Source organism: Myzus persicae, unplaced genomic scaffold (assembly GCF_001856785.1).
Source record: "Myzus persicae strain clone G006 unplaced genomic scaffold, MPER_G0061.0, whole genome shotgun sequence".
Lineage (NCBI taxonomy): Eukaryota > Metazoa > Arthropoda > Insecta > Hemiptera > Aphididae > Myzus > Myzus persicae.
The window spans coordinates 265,436-284,926 of NW_019103697.1; the positions used below are offsets into that span (position 1 = coordinate 265,436).

General features: G+C 28.0%; 2 protein-coding genes across 3 annotated transcripts in view; both read left to right on the forward strand.

Annotated features, from left to right (window-relative positions):
* Positions 1-770: 770 nt before the first annotated feature.
* On the forward strand, positions 771-13,989 carry LOC111035060 (mediator of RNA polymerase II transcription subunit 12). Its single transcript, XM_022316560.1, has 38 exons — positions 771-857; positions 931-1,230; positions 1,471-1,633; positions 1,700-1,875; positions 1,934-2,205; positions 2,263-2,362; positions 2,441-2,592; positions 2,874-2,968; positions 3,054-3,256; positions 3,325-3,592; positions 3,652-3,792; positions 3,853-3,968; positions 4,128-4,226; positions 4,303-4,455; positions 4,525-4,678; positions 4,744-4,890; positions 4,985-5,085; positions 5,389-5,518; positions 5,628-5,921; positions 5,986-6,168; positions 6,256-6,381; positions 6,485-6,559; positions 6,648-6,764; positions 6,841-7,153; positions 7,214-7,376; positions 7,450-7,545; positions 7,638-7,792; positions 8,432-8,529; positions 8,647-8,954; positions 9,017-9,210; positions 9,279-9,408; positions 9,464-9,859; positions 10,557-10,808; positions 11,197-11,570; positions 11,645-11,745; positions 11,802-11,866; positions 13,594-13,701; positions 13,810-13,989. The coding sequence occupies exons 1-38, from the start codon at positions 771-773 to the stop codon at positions 13,987-13,989; spliced, it is 6,585 nt and encodes a 2,194-aa protein (XP_022172252.1).
* A 2,147-nt stretch (positions 13,990-16,136) lies between these two features.
* LOC111035061 (RING finger protein B-like) overlaps positions 16,137-19,491 on the forward strand; it is a 37,151-nt gene continuing 33,796 nt past the window's right edge. For both annotated transcript variants that reach the window (XM_022316563.1, XM_022316562.1), the window contains exon 1: positions 16,137-16,294. The gene's annotated coding sequence lies outside the window, so the exon portion shown is untranslated. The remainder of the gene's footprint in view (positions 16,295-19,491) is intronic.

Consider the following 19,491-nt stretch of genomic DNA (forward strand, 5'->3'; position numbering starts at 1 on the left):
ATGATCACGATTTTTTTATAAGCATTTAATTTCAAATGTTGACAATTTAAATCATTCAAAATTTACAAATAATTTTATAGCTTAAAATTTTTAAAATTTTATAGCCAAGGGTTGAAAATTTATTACACGATTTCTCATAAGTTTTTTCTACATTTATAGTGTCTACCGGGAAGTTAAATTAAATTTATGAGCGTTTGAAGTTTAAAATGTTTAAATTTTTACAACATTGGATATGGTTGTGTCATTTTAGTGTATGGGGATCTAGTTGCGTTGGGATCTAGGTGACCATTCACCATTGATACCATATCCGTATTTGATAAGATGTCTTACTTCGTCATGTAATATATTGTATACTTATATATGCTTGTATGGGGTGTACATATAAACTTATTAGTATGTACACTCTACACCAGACTGCACCTTTACGTTTACTTTATCATAATAACAAAATACCGTAAACTGTAATTGTAAACAATATTATTGAATTATTATTTATGAAATGATTTTGTTTCTGTAAATTTTTGTTTTAGTTATGAAATTTTTATTTATTGTTGTGTGTGTTTCTATTTGAGTTTTTAAAAATATTATTAATCCAATATATTGGTAAATGTTTCATTTATATTTGTTCTGATAATCTAGTAGTATTTAGTAACGAATAAAGTATTATGTAGGTTAATATTGTTTCTCGATGTTTGTGGTATTAAAATTTAATAGTACCTAGCTTAGGTAGTATAGACAATGATGTGTTTATGACGTTATAAGCATACATTATGGGATTCTCATATGAGAAGCGTCCATTAAAAAGGCCTCGTCTTGGTCCACCTGATGTTTATCCACAAGAACCAAAACAAAAAGAGGTGAGTCTTTTTATTTATAATAAGCAATAAGAACGGTCTTAAATTAGTAATATTTAATTTCCTATGATGTTAGGATGAATTAACAACGGTTAATGTAAAACATGGGTTCACTACATCACTTACTATATCAGATGAACATCAACATGGAACAGCTCGCAATTATAACATCACAGCATCCAAAATTGGTGCATTCTTCAATGCAATTATTAATAAAAAAGAAGAACTTAATACACTAGTAGATACGGGACGTAAAAGGTTACAAATAAATCCAAAAGATAATTTTTGGCCTGCTACTGCCCGATCTAAGACTACAGTTGAAGCTTGGTTTAAAGATTTAGCTGGATTTAAACCGTTAAATATACTTTCTAAAAAGGCAAGTGTCTTATGTGTATTACAATTTTACAAATTAAAAAAAATGTATAGATTTATTTACAACTTCAAGTTTATAGAAAAACATTTCTACATTTTAAAGTACTTTATAAAATATAGGTACCTACCCTATAAGCTTAATTGTATTATAAAATGTATGATTTTTATAAAACATGTATATAGACATTCAATTCTGTTTGACTTATATTCTTGATATCATTGTGAGACTTTGTAAATTTTGTAGGCGCCCAATTTCAACAAGAAAGAAGAAATATTTATGTTATTATGTGAGTATAATGTCCCATTAATTCGTGCTACATGGTTTATAAAATTAAGTTCTGCATATACAATTGCTGTATCTGAAGCAAAAATAAAATCTAAACGTCAACTGCCCGATCCTACACTTGGTACGTAACTTTTATTTAGCTATAAATCTTTGATCTTATAACAATAGTGCATGATAATAAATTTAGAGTGGACGAGTACATTACTTAAGTTTACTAAGGAACAACTAACTAAACTTCAAGATTATTATCAAAATGCAAATATGTCAATGAGTTCATCACATTATTTGTCAATGAGCGAAGAGCAAAAAGTTTCGCTTAAACAATGGAATTATTGTACTAGTCTCATCAAGTACATGTATCAGGTAAATTGTGTGCATGCTATTTTATGATACTTTTTATGAATATATTATTGTATTTTAGGAAGGACTACTAGATCGGCAAGAGGTTCTTCAATGGATATTAGATATGCTTGAACGTTATAAATCTTCATCTAACAGTGAAGATGGTTTATTGAAAGTATTAAGTCCTTTAGCTTTACAGTATTGTTCAGAATTTTGTCAATCTGAACTTCTCAGTCGGAAATTAGTTTATTTTTGTTCTCGTAAATTAAATACAATATGCAACTCAGTAATTGACTTGAATCCACCACAGAGTCCTACTTCAAAAGGAGCTTCAAATAATAGTGTTCCAAGGTATAATACTAGCATATAGTACAATTTATATACAATTTTAATAAAAATCAATTTTAGCAATACTTCTAGTGCTACTAATGCTGCGTCTACCTTAAATGATATGATGTCTTGTCCCCATCATAGAGATATTTTACTTCCTCTTAGCTGTATAATTCAAGTACGTAATTATTAAACAAAAACTATACTTTTCAGTTTTCACAGTAATTTTATAATTATTATTATTATTTTTTTTTAGGTAATTTTATTAGAATGTCCTACTTCCCTTATATGGAATCATTCAGGTGGTGGAAAACTTCCATCTGTTCTAAATGGATCTCCTCTAGATTATCTTCCTTGTTCACCAGTAGTCTTACCAATGCCTCAGAGAACAAATAATATTCTATTAAGGTAATTAAAAATATGTATTGGTTTTAATTTAGGTAATTCAAGATATATAATATATATTTATGTAAATATATTAGTGAAAAACAAAAAAATATGAAAAATAATTAAATTGTATTTGATTATTTATTTGAACTGATTTATACCAGTTTTATTAGAAAATATAAATATTTAGATTTAGCTTTGTTAATATCATGATGAGCATTTTTGAAAAATATTAAATTTTATTTTACTATCGATTACTGAAATTATGACATGTATTTTAAATATTTTAATTTTATCTTTAGAAAACAACTTAAACAGGCTGAAGAAATTGTTCAAATAAGAAGTCAAGCAGCAGAAGGTAGATGGTGCTTGGATAAATTTCATAAGTCATCAATAGGTACATTATAAAATATTTATATTTATTATTTACAAATAATTATTTTTAAATGTATGTTTGATTAAATTTTTTTTCAACTGTTTAGGAGCAAAAACAATAAAAATTTTAAATGTTTTGGATGCATTAGACCGTCACAGTTTCGAACGAATTGATCAAAATAATTCTTTAGATACACTTTATAATAAAATTTTTTTACCACCAAATTCTAAAGACAATTCTAATCCACTTCTTGGGAACATTTCTATGTCTACAGAAAATGAAACTTTGAAAGATAATAGATCCGAATATGTAAATATAGTATTAAATATTTATTTTATGTATTGCACTTATTGTACTAATATTACTTAACTGATTAGAATGTTGAACAAGATCAAATTGTTGTGAAAGTGTTATGTGAATGGGCTTTAAGTAGTTTAAGACGAGGAGAACATCGTGGAATGGCTGTGGCTAGATTATTAGACAAACGCCAAGCTGAAATCACTGGCCGCGAAAGTGATTCATCTGTAGAAGTTGTACCCAGTGGTCCTAGTGAAGATAAAGATTCTATTGTTTCAACACCAGCCACTCTTCCACTTTTTCAACCACTTTTAATGCATTTTCTTGATCATGATGCACCAGTTCTTGGTATGAATTAAATTTATAAGATATCAAAGAATTTTAAACTCATGTTGTAATTAATTTAGAAAATACAAGTACAAGTCGCACAACATTCACTAATTTAGTACATGTGTTTACTGAACTTATACGAAATGATGTGTTTTCACATGATGCGTATATGTGTACATTAATATCAAGAGGGGATTTGCAATCAACCAATAATATTGGTAATATTTAAACTCATCGGATGTGTTAAACATTAATAAAATTTATTTAATTCATTTTAGGAATGTGTCAACCAGGAAGTAATAAACCAGCAGATACTCCTTCAGGTGCAGGACCATCTCAAGCACAAGTTCACATGGAAGATGATAATCTTTTTGATTTAAAACCAAATGTTCCAGTAAGTATGACTAATTGTGGATAATAATTTATTGAGGTATTATTATATAATAATACTGATGCAGTTATGATTGCTATAGTTTAAGTTAAAAATAAAATATATACCTATTTTTTTGTCGTCTTAAACATGACTATCTTTTAAGTTTAATTTAATTTTTAGGAACATCATAATCGACATATGGATTATGATGATAGTAAAATAGACGATGATCTCGATAAATTACTTCAGCATATCAAAGAGGAACAACAGAATTCAATGGTATTGTTAATCAATCATTTTATATATTTTTACAAAATATACTCCTAACAAATATATTTTTTTTTTAATGTTAAAGGATGCACCTGATTCTCCAAAAGTTGAACCATTTGCTGGTTCATCAATTGGAGGATTGGAGTCAAATGATCCAACGACAAACACAAGTGACAATATGTATAAATGCCGACCATCTCGACATTTATTATATGCAACACATTTTCCTTTACCATTGGTAAATATACCAAGCAATTTAATAAAATAATTATTTATTAACAATAAATACATTTTTTTTAACTACTAGGATGAAGAAACTACAAGCCATGATTGCAATCAAAGGCATGTATTGTTGTATGGTTTTGGTAAAATGAGAGATGATGCAAGACACACTATAAAGCGTATTAGTAAAGATATTTGTAAATTATTTAGTAAGAAATTCAGTATTGATATAGCTGAAGGTAAATATTATTTTTAAATTAGGATAAAAAATATGTAATTTTAAATTGTGTAACTTCAATAATAGGTGGAAAAGTTAAGAAACATTCAAGAAATGAATTCAACTTTGAAGCAACTACAGCTCGTGTTCAAAACTTATCATATTTCGACCAACATGTTGTGACTTGGCAATGCAGTCTTAATGTACTTGAAGCAATAAATGCATTTGCTACTGGTAATAATAATCATTTACACATTTTTTAAAACTGATGTGTTTATTTAATTTGTGATTATGAAATAAAATATATTTTTATTAAAATTTATAATAGGTAACTCAAATTATCTCCCAGTTCAAGAACATGTAGCTTTTTTGTTTGATCTTATGGAGTTAGCGTTAAATGTCAATTCACTTCTTGATGTCTGTATTCAGGTAAACAAAGCTTCTAATTAAACATTTATAAAATATACTGTGTTCATAATTTCATAGAATTATTTAATTTTAGCAAAACATTTTATTATTAACTAGCATATTTAAGCTTAAATTTATGTTGTACTTATACTAAATAATTTAATTACAACTTCAGAATTATGGGCATTCAATTTGTGTATCAGAATTGTTTATCTAATATTTACTCTATATTTTTGAGTAATATCTTAATATTATATTTATTTGTAGAAGTTATGAAAATTTAAAACTTTTTAATTTAAATATTTGTTATTTGTATGTAAATAGATTTTAATGGATATACCAGACGTTGAAGCACAATTGGCTGCTAAAGGGTCATCATTAGTACGAATTTATACAACATCCTTAGTTCTCTATATTGTTGGAGTTTTGCGTAGATATCATTGTTGCCTTTTATGTAAGAATAAAGTTTTATTTTTGTATTATTATATATTATGTTATTTCAAAACTAAATAATGTGAAGTGAAAATATATATTATTATTATCATTATGTATTCTATTTTTAGTAAATCAAGAACAAGTAGTTGGTGCTTTTGAAAATCTATACCGTGTAGTTAAACATGTATCAAATCCTGCAGATTGTTCAAGTGTTGAACGTTGTGTTCTTTCTCATTTGTATGATTTATACATATCTGCTGCGCCTCTTTTAAAAGGTCGCCTACCTGGGGCTGAACCATTTAATACTTTGTACACAAAAATACGACAGACGCTCCATGCAAATCTTCAACCATCTACTATGACACACGGAAATTGGAACTCTAGTTACATGAATGATTTGATAATGACCTATAGAAGAGGATGTAGGTGTTATTTGTGCTTATACTATTAATACAAAGGTAATCTAATACATGGTTATTTTTATAGGTAAAATTGATCCTGGTTGGTATAGGCAACTAAACGAATCTCAAAGTAATAGATACAGTTTAGTATGTAATGTGGTAATAGCTGTTGCAACTGAAACTTCAGATATTGAACGTTTAAATGATTTGGCTATACTTAGTGCAGAATTAACAGCATCATGTAGTTCATTAGCATCTGAATGGCTAGGTAACAATAATAAATGATTATTTATTGTCAATTTTATTTCAATTCACTATTATAAAAAATAATTTTTAAATATTAATATTTGTACAGGAGTATTGATGGCTTTGTGTTGTTCTTCAAATAATCCTATTATTTTTGGAGAAGTCTTATCACGTGTGGATATGAATGATATCACTGTTCACAATTCATTAGCATTATTTACATCTATTCTTGTTGGTAAATATCATAAATCTCGTTTAATTTTTAGGATTTAATGTGTCTACAATAGAAGAACATTAAAAATTAATTATTTATTGAATATGAAATCATTGATTTTTAGCTCGCCATTGTTTTTCCTTGGAAGACTTTGTAGTACATGTAGCTTTACCATCCCTTTTGACAGTCAGTAATGAAGGTAAAACTTTTAATTGAAATATTTTAATCTAACACTATCTTTATCTTAATTAAATTGTACCATATTATTTATTTTATAAATTTAAAAGGACATGGAGCTGCAGATACAGATCCAGAGGCAGAAGCATCGGCTAGACTTACATGTCATTTATTGTTACGCCTTTTTAAAACTACTGAAGTGCCACAACCTAGTCTTTATTCAGTTGGTATGTTGATTCATAAAAATAAAAATCAAGACTTGAATATTTAAAGTGAATAATTTTTATGCAACATGTATTTTAGGTACATCACCAAACCCTATATCAAACTCAAATTCTAGCTGCAGCATTAAACAAAGTTGTGATAGACATTTATTAGCTGCAGCTCATAATAATATAAGAGTTGGTCCCTTGTTAGCTGTATTAAAAGCTATTATAGTAGTCGGCGATGCTACAGCTCAACGCCCCAATCAATCAATAAAAAAATCTCCATCAAGCCAAGTTAGCACTCCTGGTGGCACAAGCAAAATGCCCAGTGAATTGTCAATTAGCCATATTTTAGGCACATCTGATATTCTTGGTGGTTCAGCTGATCATTTACTGATGGAATTAGGAGGGTATTATTTTATTATTATAATATTATTCCTTAATTATAATTTTAAAAAAAATGTTTGTAGCCTAGGAAATGCTGACACTCAGGCTCCTGGCTTATCTGACTTGGCACAATTTGTGTTAAGAGAAATATGTAGTCAAGAGTGGGTGTTGGAACGTTGTCTTCAAAATCCTGAAGAATTATGCCATCAAGATATGCTTTTGGACAGTATGCTTTCTTCTAAACAAGTATGGAAATAATATTTTTTTAAACTATTATTAACTTTCCAAAATAAAAATAATTTTTTTAATTAATGATTAGGCTCAAAGACTTTTGCATATGATATGTTATCCAGAAACAGCAAGTGGATCTGATATTTCTTTAGATTCGAGGACAATAATTACTAACATTTTAGAGGTAATGATTAATTTTCTCATAATGTTTAGGAAATTAAATGATTTGTGTTTAGTACTTATTAATTCATAATGATTATCATTTGTTTTTTTTAGAATTCTGATCAATGGACCCTTAGAATGTCTTGGTTAGAAATGCAACTTATGTTTAAGCAATTTTCACCAAATTCTCCAGATTTAAATCAATGGCTGGATATAGTTGCTAAAGCAGCTATAGATATGTTCCAACACAACCTGAGTACCCAGAATAAGTAATTATTTAATAATTTGTATTATTTGAAATCAGACCTTACGTTTTATTTTTTTTCATATATTTTTAAACTACTATTGCAATACAATTTAATAATCTGTATAATGTAACAAATAATCAAATAGTTTTTAAAAATAATGTGCATTATACTTGATGCTAGAAAAGGACATTGTAATTAATATCTTTTAGTATCCATGTTGAACTTAGTATAGAGTGGATGGTGTTTGAATGTTTTGATGAACAAGAAGTTTTTGTTAAACATTTAAGACTCATTGATTTAAATTATCAAAATAAGTTTTAATTTAGTAGTTTAGCTGAATCAAAAAGTGGGATGCTATACATTGTTGCTGAAAAATGTAGTTGTTTTTATATAGTGATTTTGTTTTCTAATGAAATATTTAATCAAAGATATAACTTAATTTTTTAGTCTAAACTTAAAGTAATTTTGAAATTTTTATGTACTTATATTTAATTAATTGTGTATACTATACATATATTATAATTATGAATTGTGATGGTTGATTATAATTATTAGTAATAACAAACAACTACCATACTACTATTGAATATTTATTGTAAAAAATATGTTCAATATATACTTAATGATATTTACTTTTATTTATTTTTAAAACTGTTTTAGAAGTGAAAGCATTAAAAAAACTCATTCAATGTGGTTATTAGCACCACTTATTTCAAAGTTGCCTAGTGCAGTTCAAGGAAGGGTGTTGAAAGTGGCTGGTAAATATTTACTCAAAATTTAAAAGTTGATATACAATTAACAAATATATTTTAACTATAATATATTGTTATTAACTTTTTTCTTTGAGTCTAATTTTGCATTGCTATTGGTTTAAGGTCAAGTATTAGAGAGTGGAAATATGATTGGACTGGGTGGTACAAATTCTGGTAATGTTACTCCAATTACTACTCATGGTGTAAGTGGGGGTGGTAGTAGTAGTCGAAGTAGTAATAAAGGCACTCCACCGCACCCTCGACCTTCTCAAAACACTAATTCTGTACCTCCGCCACCAGCTATTTTGGCTTATCACCAGCCATTTTTGTCATTAGTACTCAGTTGCCTTAAAGGACAAGATGATCAACGCGAAAATTTGCTTTCATCCGTACATAATCAGTTGTCTCAGTACTTAGTATTGTCAAAAGAGGTAAAACAAATCAATAAATGAACTTCTGGACAATATTCTTTATGTATTATTATGATTAATAGGAACGTCTTGGAATTCAAGAAGGATGTGCTAGCAATAAAGAAGTTGATGCCGCACAAGACTCACTTGCATTAAGATTCAGTTTAGTAGGTGGCATGTTTGATACAATTCAGCGAAGTACTGCTTTGACAATAGATTGGGCAGTTCTTTTTGTGCAGCTTGTTACATATTCAGTGATAGATTTAACTAATAACACGTAAGATGTTTGTTAAAAAAATGAAAGAATACCTTAATCCAATAATAATATTGAATATTATTTTGTAGGAAATTGTTTAACACAGTAATAGATATGTTGGCTACTTTAATTCATTCAACTCTTGTATCTGACTCTCAAACTGAAAAAGGAGAAGAAAATCGAAAACACTATCAAAATTTAATAAAAAAACTAAAAAAAGTAAAATATTTTAGAAAATTAACATCAACATTATTCATACTAATGTTGTTTTTAGGAAGTTGGAGAAAAACACTCTTTGTCAATTTCACAAGTTAGACAGCTTTTGCCTTTGGGTAAACAGCAATGTGAAATCATTACTTGTGAACAAATTGGCACTGATATCAAAGGGAATAAGATTTCAACAGGTTTAGATTCTAATGACAAACAAGGTTTGAAAGTATGTGACAAGCAGCGTGTAAGTGCTTGGGATCTACTTGAAGGACATAAAAATCCAGCTCCATTGTCATGGTCGTGGTTTAGTGCTGTGCGAGTTGAACGAAAACCGTTATGGTATGAAGAAAACCACAGGATGCTAAAGTTCCATACACATTCACTAGTAAAGTCTGCATCATATTTCTTAGAACCTTTGCCTTTACCTCCCGAGGATTTAGAACCTCCCCAAGAAAAACCTGTAAGTACTAATTTTTAATCTATTCTTATTTAAGAATATGTCAGTGCAATATTGTTTTTTTCTCTCAGACTCTTGCGCAACGTAGATAAAACACTTTAAATTAAAATCATTAAGGTATTTCATGATTTTTGAGTAACCTTTGAGTAAATTCACCTACTAGAACAATCATAGAGGATAATATTTTTAAGGGTATGACATATCGATATTATATTTTATTATTATTTAACTTTGTATTCGACTTTCAAAATAAAAATAAAATGTTTATAAATTTAAATGATGGTTAAATTGTTTTTAAACAATATTTAGACAAATCAATATGACATTCCCTCAAAAATATTATTCTTTAATGATTTTATAATGGGTGATTTTACTCTAAGATATTCAAAAACATAAAAAAAATGATTCCGCTTATATGTGTTTTGGTTATGTTGGCCAGAGATAGAAAACAAGTAGTGCTCTGACATCTTCTTATATTATTTAAATATTCTTTATTGATGTTTTAATAAAAATATTTAATACATATGAATGAATAATTAATTTGGTGATCAGTTTGTATTTTGATATTATAATTTATTATTATTTGTTTATTTTATATTTGATTTACGACAAAGTGTTTTAATTTCTATTAAACGGGGGCTTTTAAGTTCACATTTTTTCCGGGAAATTGAAAAGAATAGTACATTCATTTGTAAAGTAGTGTCCTTGTGTTTATTGTAATCAGATCAAAGGAGTTGGTTCTGGGATGAACATGGGTTCAGGACCAGGACGTCCAGATACACCATCCTCAGTACCTGAATCACCAGGTAGAGGTGTGAAACGTAATATGAAAGCTCAAGGAGGACCAACTAATCCTAGACGTAAGAAACAACAACAACAACCTCCACCTATGTCACCTATGACTCCTAATGCTCAAATGGGACCTGGTCCTCAAATGCATCCACAAATGCAGGTAGCTACATAATTAATATTTAATAATTACATACAATTTTACATTCTTTTATAATACTACCCAATGTAGAATGATTTGTTTTTATGTGCAATAGTTCAATAGTAACATTAGTTATTTGTTTATAAAACTTATACATATATAAATATTCTATGAACAATTTTATAACTTATAATAGCTTTTTAAATAATTTTTAGGGCATAGTTTTTCCTTAATTAATTCATAAAATACCCACCTCTAATTTTAATGTTTTCATTTATACTAAGAAAATGTATACTAAAGTTTGGTAACTTTTAATTATTCTACATAATTATTACTAAAAGAATTAGTAATCTGACACTTTTCCTTATGTTCGAAATCCATCCTTATTAATTTTGTATATTTATGAAAGAATACACAGGGTCAGCATATGGGCTATAGTGGAGGTATGTTTCCAATGCAACCAGGTCCGGGTCCGGTTCCTGGTGCTGGGCCAGTTCCAGTTCCTGGACCTGCTCCTGGGCCAACTCCGGCTCAAAATCCTCAGTGGGGTAGTTATGGACAGCAAGCACCACAAGGTGGTCCTAACTTTTATCCTCAACAAGTGCCGCCAACACCTGTCCCAGGTCCTGGAACAAGATTTGATCGTCCAGGAAATACTTCTAAACAAGCATTGAGTCATATGCTTCGTATGCGGTTGCCTACTAACCAATACATGGGTCAAACAGGACAGCAACCAAATATGAATCCGAATTTCCAACCTATGCCTAGACAACAGTTTATAAGGTAAATTATTATTCAATTGATGATCAAGAGTAGAGTTATTTTCCTTTAATTTTATATTTAATTTGTGTCATTAGGAGAGGACAAAATAATGTACCAATTCAGCCTCCTCAACAAAACACTCCACAAATGTACCCAACACAGCAACCAACACAAATGTATTCCAATATGCAACAAAGTAAGTCTATAAATAAATACATTATGAAATGAAGTCTTAAACATTGTATTTATCAGGTATGAATCAAAACTATGGAGGTTATGTAGGACAACAACCTGGAATGAGACCTCCATACATGCAAGTAAGTTTTAGAAGATTAAGCATTAATATTTTGTATTTATTCAATATGGTTTCACCATTCTCCAATTTACCTCTAAAATGTTATTTGTACAATCTATACAAAAATTATATAGAATGAGTTTATTAAATGATTGGAACTGTATTGTTCAATATTATATGCTCCCAATTAAAATAGCAACTAACATAAATTGATGGATAACATTATTCTTATAGTATTTAAGGTAATCTATATAAAAAGACCAAGAAAAAGAACAGGGAAAAAAACAAACAAAAAAAAAAAGAACAGGGAAATAAGAACAACCGAAAAAAAAACCAAGAAAAAATGAACAAATTTACAATGATTTATTAATTTTGATGATAAATGATAGTAATTAATAAAATGATACAATTATGAAATTCAAAATGCATATTTTATAAAACATAAATTACTGAACTATAAAACTAATTATAATATTTTTGCCCACTAAGTTTTCATGTTATTAATATATGCAAGGTATATAGTTATGAAATTTGAAAAATATTTCCAAAAGGGTTTCTAACCTGTTTTCTATTATAAATAATATATTGTCTAAACATCTCTATTAGATTGGTTTCAGAAGTTAGGTTTTTTTTTAAAATTTAATATCATAATATCCATGACTTTATCTTGAAATTCTGGAGTGTTATGCATAGTATTGACTAAGCTTCAGTCACTAAAGGGTCAGTTTTTATGAACTTATTTTTTACAACTAGTGAACAATTTATTCAATTGGTTGAACATTCCCAGCTAAAAAAATTATTTTAATTTAACAATTAATAATTGAAGTACAAATATAGTACAATAAGTTCAATAGGTACTTTACTATTTCCGGCATAAACTCCTTCATAGGATTAAGTAAACCATATTTTAGTATAAATACATTTTATAAATATAAACATATTCACTCTAGTCACTAGATAAATTATCAATAGACTTATTGGTATTCACTAAAATTATGTTGAACAAATCCTGAAATTGGGGTTACTTACTAAATTTAAAAAAAAAACATTAAAACATACCTAAAATAGCAATTATTATTCTTAAGTGGGCTCAAGGGGATGGTAAAGACCTTTTGTATATTATTGTTTTCCAAATGCTATTTGTTCTAAATTTTACTATTATAAAAATCATAAATTAAATCAAAAATACAATGGTTTTAATAAATGCTTAATGCATAATATACTTAAATAATAATGAATATAGTTATGTGTAGAAATCACTCTTTCTTTGTAACTAATTTATTTCCGCCTATTATTATTTTATCTATTTAAATATAATCATATGGACTACAAGAAAAAAATAGAATTTATAGAATGCTTTTTCACTATTCAAAATGTGTGGCTTACATTATTATTTATAAGTTTGTTCTTTTTTCCTTAGTATTTTTTTTCCTAAAGTCAGAATTTAAATATGATTTATTGATGTGTATGAAAATGATGTAATCTTATTCAGAATAAAGTTTAGTATCCATAACAGAAAAAAACTTGAGTTCATATTTACATAATTTTCACATAGGTAGTTATTTAACTCATACTTCGTAGAGTTAAGGTAACTTTTGATATTAATTTAATAGTTTCTAAATGTATGTATTTCAAATAATAATTTTTTTAAGTAACATTTTAGTTTTTTAAAAAAATTATTTTATAAATGCTATAAATTTTGATGTAAGTTTTTAAATAAAATTTTCTATCAATGATCAAAACTAATAGAATCAAAACGTGCCAATGAATCCAATGAGTGGCCCGCAGAATCCAGCACCTCCATACACTCGTCCAACTGGTCCAAATCAACAAGCACCACATTCTCAATACCATCAGGTAAATATTGTGAATAAAGTTAAATTCTGTAATGTAAATATTTGCCTAATTCATTCAATTAATTTAGTAAGTAAGGCAGTGTAAAAATATTTTATTTTTATGTTTTAGCAATTTAGTCAACAGCGTATTCGACATATAATGGCTATGCAACAACAGCAGCAACAACAACAGCAGCAGCAGCAGCAACAGCAACAACAACAGCAACAGCATCACATGCAAAGACAGATGCAAAATCCCCAACAAACCCAACAAGGACATCCATATGGCTTGCAACCACCACCCTATTAGTTTATTTTGTATGTGAACAAATTCGTGAATTTTATCTAAACAAGCATTGTAATGTTTATTTTAACTTATCTAACTTGTTTTCGATATTTAGTGTAGTGTTATGAATTAATTTTTGTAGAAATTAATATTTATAAAGTTTACATTGAATTTTGTGTTTTACATTTATTTGCTAGTAAAAAGAACCAGCTCCGGATAGGCAAGGTATCAATCCCACTGAGTTCTACGATTTTAACTGGCCCTAAAAAAGTTAATTGCCCATTTTTCAATGAGATTATTATTTCATTATATTAAATTATACATATTATATTAAGCAGTTGACATAGATAAACAATAAATAAACTACTAAGCCGGCTTAAATGTTAAGCGGCCCACCGAGTTCAACTCGGTAACTTGCTGGCTCTATCCGGGCCTGAAAAGAACACAAACAGGAATACAAGATCAGTAAAGGCTCAAAGTGAATATATTTTGTGGATCACATGTAATAAATAAATTTAGTGGATGAGTGGGTGTCCCGTGTCTGAATAGGCGATAAACCGGATTAGTTATTTTAGTTAAATAGTTCTAGAAATCAGCAAAATAATTATAGATAACTGTAGGCTATACTGCTATAGAGCTATTTAGAATTCAGTTACAGCTGTATAAGCGAACGTCAAATGTGTGTGCAATAAAGTACTTAAGTCTTGAATAGAATAAATCGTAGATGGTTTATATAAAAAAACTACAATGATTAAACTGACTAACAGAAACGGTTATTAACAATATTTTAATTGTAATTAAATTTATATGAATCTATTATTATTATTTATGATGTACCTATTTAAAGTGTTGAACTCTACCTTAAAGACATTAAGTGTAATATTGTACATTAGAAGTTTCATTGTTACTAGGAAATTAAATAACTATCATTTTTCTCAGTCATAGGTTACGATAAATACTTAATTATTTGTCACATGCTTGGACTCAAGAATTTATTTTATAATGTTATAGTCTCTCTAGTCTCTAGTAAATCAAGTAGTTATAATAAGGTAAAACCTTGTGATTCTTATTTCTTAACATATATTTATCAACTACCTACAGTAGAACACAAGGCATGAACAAACAATTCGGTAGCAGTTTATAATTAAAAAAAAAAATTACTAAATATTACTATTTTATTTTTTAAGTTTCTTAAAACTTTGACCATCATTGTTTAAGGTATGTCTGTCATTATTTAATTGAACAACTGTATAATGACATTAATTTTGTTCTATTATATATTTATGTTATTAAAATATGAACAAAACACTGAATTCTGGGTTAATACATGAAATATACATCCTAAATAATTAAAAACAGTTATTATAGTCGGCTGTGGACTGCATGTTGGGAAAAAAACACAGACTACAGATATTTTTCACACAGTCGTGGTTCTATAAGATTCGAAATACAAATAAATATTTAAAACTTAAAAGTCCATCGTTATTGTAATACATTACAATAATTTATCCTACGACTTTAGACGTTAAGTTGTTATAATATTTATAAGTTACTAGGTAGGTATAATTTATACCTATACCTACGAGTCTAGGACAAAATAAATAATAATTAAGAGGACGCTATACCCGCATATATTGTCTCTGTCTTACAAGAGCGTAACATATCAAATTTTACGTTCAGCAGATCACGTTTGGCTCAGTTAGCTTAAAAATAAGTGTGAATTGACCTCTTATTAAAATTAAAGGTGAGATTATTACGGAGGGCTTCTCATAGGCTTTTTATTATATTTTAGTTTTAAAGAGAGTTATGAGTATTTAAAAATTATAAATTGTTTGTACAACTTAAAATACTCATAACATTTTAAAATTAAAATATAATAAAAAGCCTACGAGAAGCCCTCCGTAATAATCTTACCTTTAATTTTAATAAGAGGTCAATTCACACTAATTTTTAAGAATTTAAGGTAACTGAGCTAAACGTGATCTGCTGAACGTAAAATTTAATAATATATTAAGCTCTTGTAACTTGTAAGACGGAGACAACTACACATGCGGGTATAGCGTCCTCCTAAGTTATCAATTAGCTATATTATCTGTTTTGTGCTGGATTGATAACGTATCACTTATTAATAAATTAAATGACTTTATGATTATGAATAAAATTATAATATAAACTTGTATAATAAATAATAATGAGTAAGTTTCCTAATTATGATTTGATTGTGTTTATGTGGCATTAAATAGTTTTAAATTTTTATCTTACGATTTGCTTCAGTACATCACTGGAAATGTTTGACACAATTTAACAATACTACAATAACAACTACTTTGTAAGTGATAATTGAAATGATTAATTTTAACGGGTAGAAACTTAGTTTATTACTTTAAAATTCAAATAGTCAATAATATTTGATTATTGGGTGGTTTTAAGGTCACGAAAATGGCCATGATAAACATTTAACAGTTATATGTTACATTCGAATTTATTATTTATTTTTGAGAAGGATGTTATTCAAACCTGACCAGAGATGGTGGACGAATTAAAAACTGTTGAAAAAGTAAAATACAAATCTTATTTACAATCGTATACTCGTATGGATTATTTGATGTTAATCTTTTAGGTTTTGGTGTTGTATGATATAATGCAGCTAGGGAATAATCGTGTGTTTTTAAACTTTGTCTTTATATTATGGGTTCTCAAAACGCTTTGATCATTAACAGTAGGTATGAACAGTATGAGAATGTGTTGTGTGAAATTCAGTAACAATGGAAAATTCAAAACGCTTGACACAACAGTCTAGTCTCCTTTTGTCATATTTCATAATTTTGAATAATAATTTCTCTCCAAGTCCCACGCGGTCACGCCCAGTAACATAATAAATATTATACATATTATTTTATACTCAGTAGTCAGTATTTACCAAGATCAGTTATCAACGTGGTGTGATATCCTCGTAGAAGGGAGTACGGGACTTCGGTGTTTTGGTCTTAGCCAATAGACCACTGACCACAGCGCCACAGCCCACAAGTCACAACTTGCAACCAGACATATTAATAAGTATTATTGTCATGTCTATAGTCACGACTACCTTATGGACTACGGCTATTTAAATTAATGTCGTCTAATTAAGTTTAACGAATAACGATATTACGATAACCACTGAACCACAATCGGCGTGGTAGCTGATAACGTGTTTGAGTAGGTGGAGCTCGTTTCAAATACGTCAAGTGGGAAGTGGTTGACGATTGACGATTGTTTATGAACAGGTGGACAGCTGTTTGAACGGCTACTAATAAATTGAAAAATGCATCCACAATGCACTTAATATGCAGTCATGCATTCGAAATATTCGGTAAAATTTGTAAAAAAATGACAAAATGATGCTTGATTAATTATTTGTATTAAAACCGTTCTTAACCTATTTTTTTACGTTCGCTGTTACTTAAATAAATTACATAATAATAAAATCTTATTTTTTCACCGCGTGGTTAAATAGCAAGAGCATTGCGTTGAACAGGTACTTTTTATTATTATAAATAATTATTGTAAAACACTTTTCACCATTACAATACTTATTTTTTTTTTAAATGTTTACAAGAAATATCCATGTTATTTATTTTCATATTAGTACAATACTATAATATAGTAAGCTTAACTAATTTATTTTTTAATAATATTTCATAAAATACTAACTGTTATTTATGACTTTATGAGTCATAAGTTACCGACGTATAGTAGAACGGTGTGTGTAGGTTTTTGATGAGTGTGTTATTAAATAGCTTAAAAAGTTAAAAACAGTTCAACTATTTTAAAAATTATAATATTTTACGTATTTAATTACTAATGATGAACATTTCCTATGATTAAGTATATTGAATTCCAATAAAATAATTAAAAAGTTAAAGAAAAAATCGATACTCATCAAGTGTATTCGATTTCATCAAAATTTGAAATTCAAATGTCTATTATCCTTTCTATTGTCAATAGAATAAAAATGTTTAACCACAAAATTATTTCCAAATGTTTGTTGAATTCACGAATTTTGTAATAAAGTATATCTCAAACTCTTATAAAACAACTTACAAATAAAAAACTTATGTTGATCTATTGAAAAAAAAAATTAAAATTCAAAAATGATAAATATTTATATATTCTTAGCTGAATAAGAGTCATATTTAGGAAATTAGGCCATGTCTTAATAATGCTATATTATATATCAGCGGTTCTTAACCTGTGGTCCGCGGCCCCCTGGGGGTCTGCGGCAGCCTTACCACCTAACATAAGTTAATACGTGACATGAGTGCATTATTACAAAAAAAGGTATTCGCAAAAAATTGGTAGAAGGGGAGGGGGGAGTCTGCGATTTCTAAAAATATTTCATCGGGGATCCGTGTTCTACAAAAGGTTAAGAACCGCTGTTATACATATTTGGTTAGGTTATAAAGAATGGGTATTTGAGTACTTACTTATTTTAAAATTACAAGCAAAAAAATCAATTTTGACGAGTACCTCTTGCTTAAATATTTCCGTTTTTCAATAATTTTTAGATTCTTAACGGAGCAATCGAGCAACTATTTGTATTGATTTAACAATGATACTTGTATTTTTTGTTGTGTCGCTGGAGGCCCTTTTTTAAAATTCCAAGAATTTTTTCAGAAAATGGTGATTTTTACAAAGTTGTCGACAAAATCATTTTCTTATTGAAAAATGTAGGGACTTGAAATTTTCACCAAATGTGTTCATTAGACTTTTCTATACGTCATATGTAGAACTGTAAATTTGTAAGAAAGTGGATTTTTATCGGTGATTGTGAAATATTTCTACAGTGTCAATAATTTGTTATTATAGCTATTGAAGAATATTAAAAATACATAAGCACTTTTTTTTTTACAAGCAGTTTGTGGAGATTTGAAACTTTTATCTATATTATACTATTGTATTTTATTTACTCAAACACAATGAGCGACTTTTTCATAACATTTAGAATAATTTTATGGTATGCACTATGCGACTATTGGGTATTTTATTTGTACCACATATCTATTCACGCCGTTATACCTTATACGGTAAGTTAGTATTAATTATTGACTCAAAAGTCAATAACAACATTATATATCCCTAATATAAATATTAAATAAAAATAAACCTACTATTAAAATAATTAATTATTAATAATATGATAATAACGGATGTTTTTGTAAAATTTAATTCAAGCTACCATATTACAAATAGTAAAATAAATTACTATTATAATACCAAAATAAATAATTTATCATAACGGCATAACATTATAAAGGTACTCTAGGTAATATAGGCTTACATACCGTCTTTGCTAAGAATCGTTTTTCGTATGCGATGATTTATCATTGAATTCAAATTAAACGCATAAGTACATTACAGAGATTTAATCAATGCGAGGTGTATTCAAAACTTACTGTAATGCAGACTAAGGCCGTCTTAGCTCTTCCAAATTGCGCTTTTTTTTTTTTTTTTTTTTTTTTTTTTTTTTTTTTTTTTTTTTTTTTT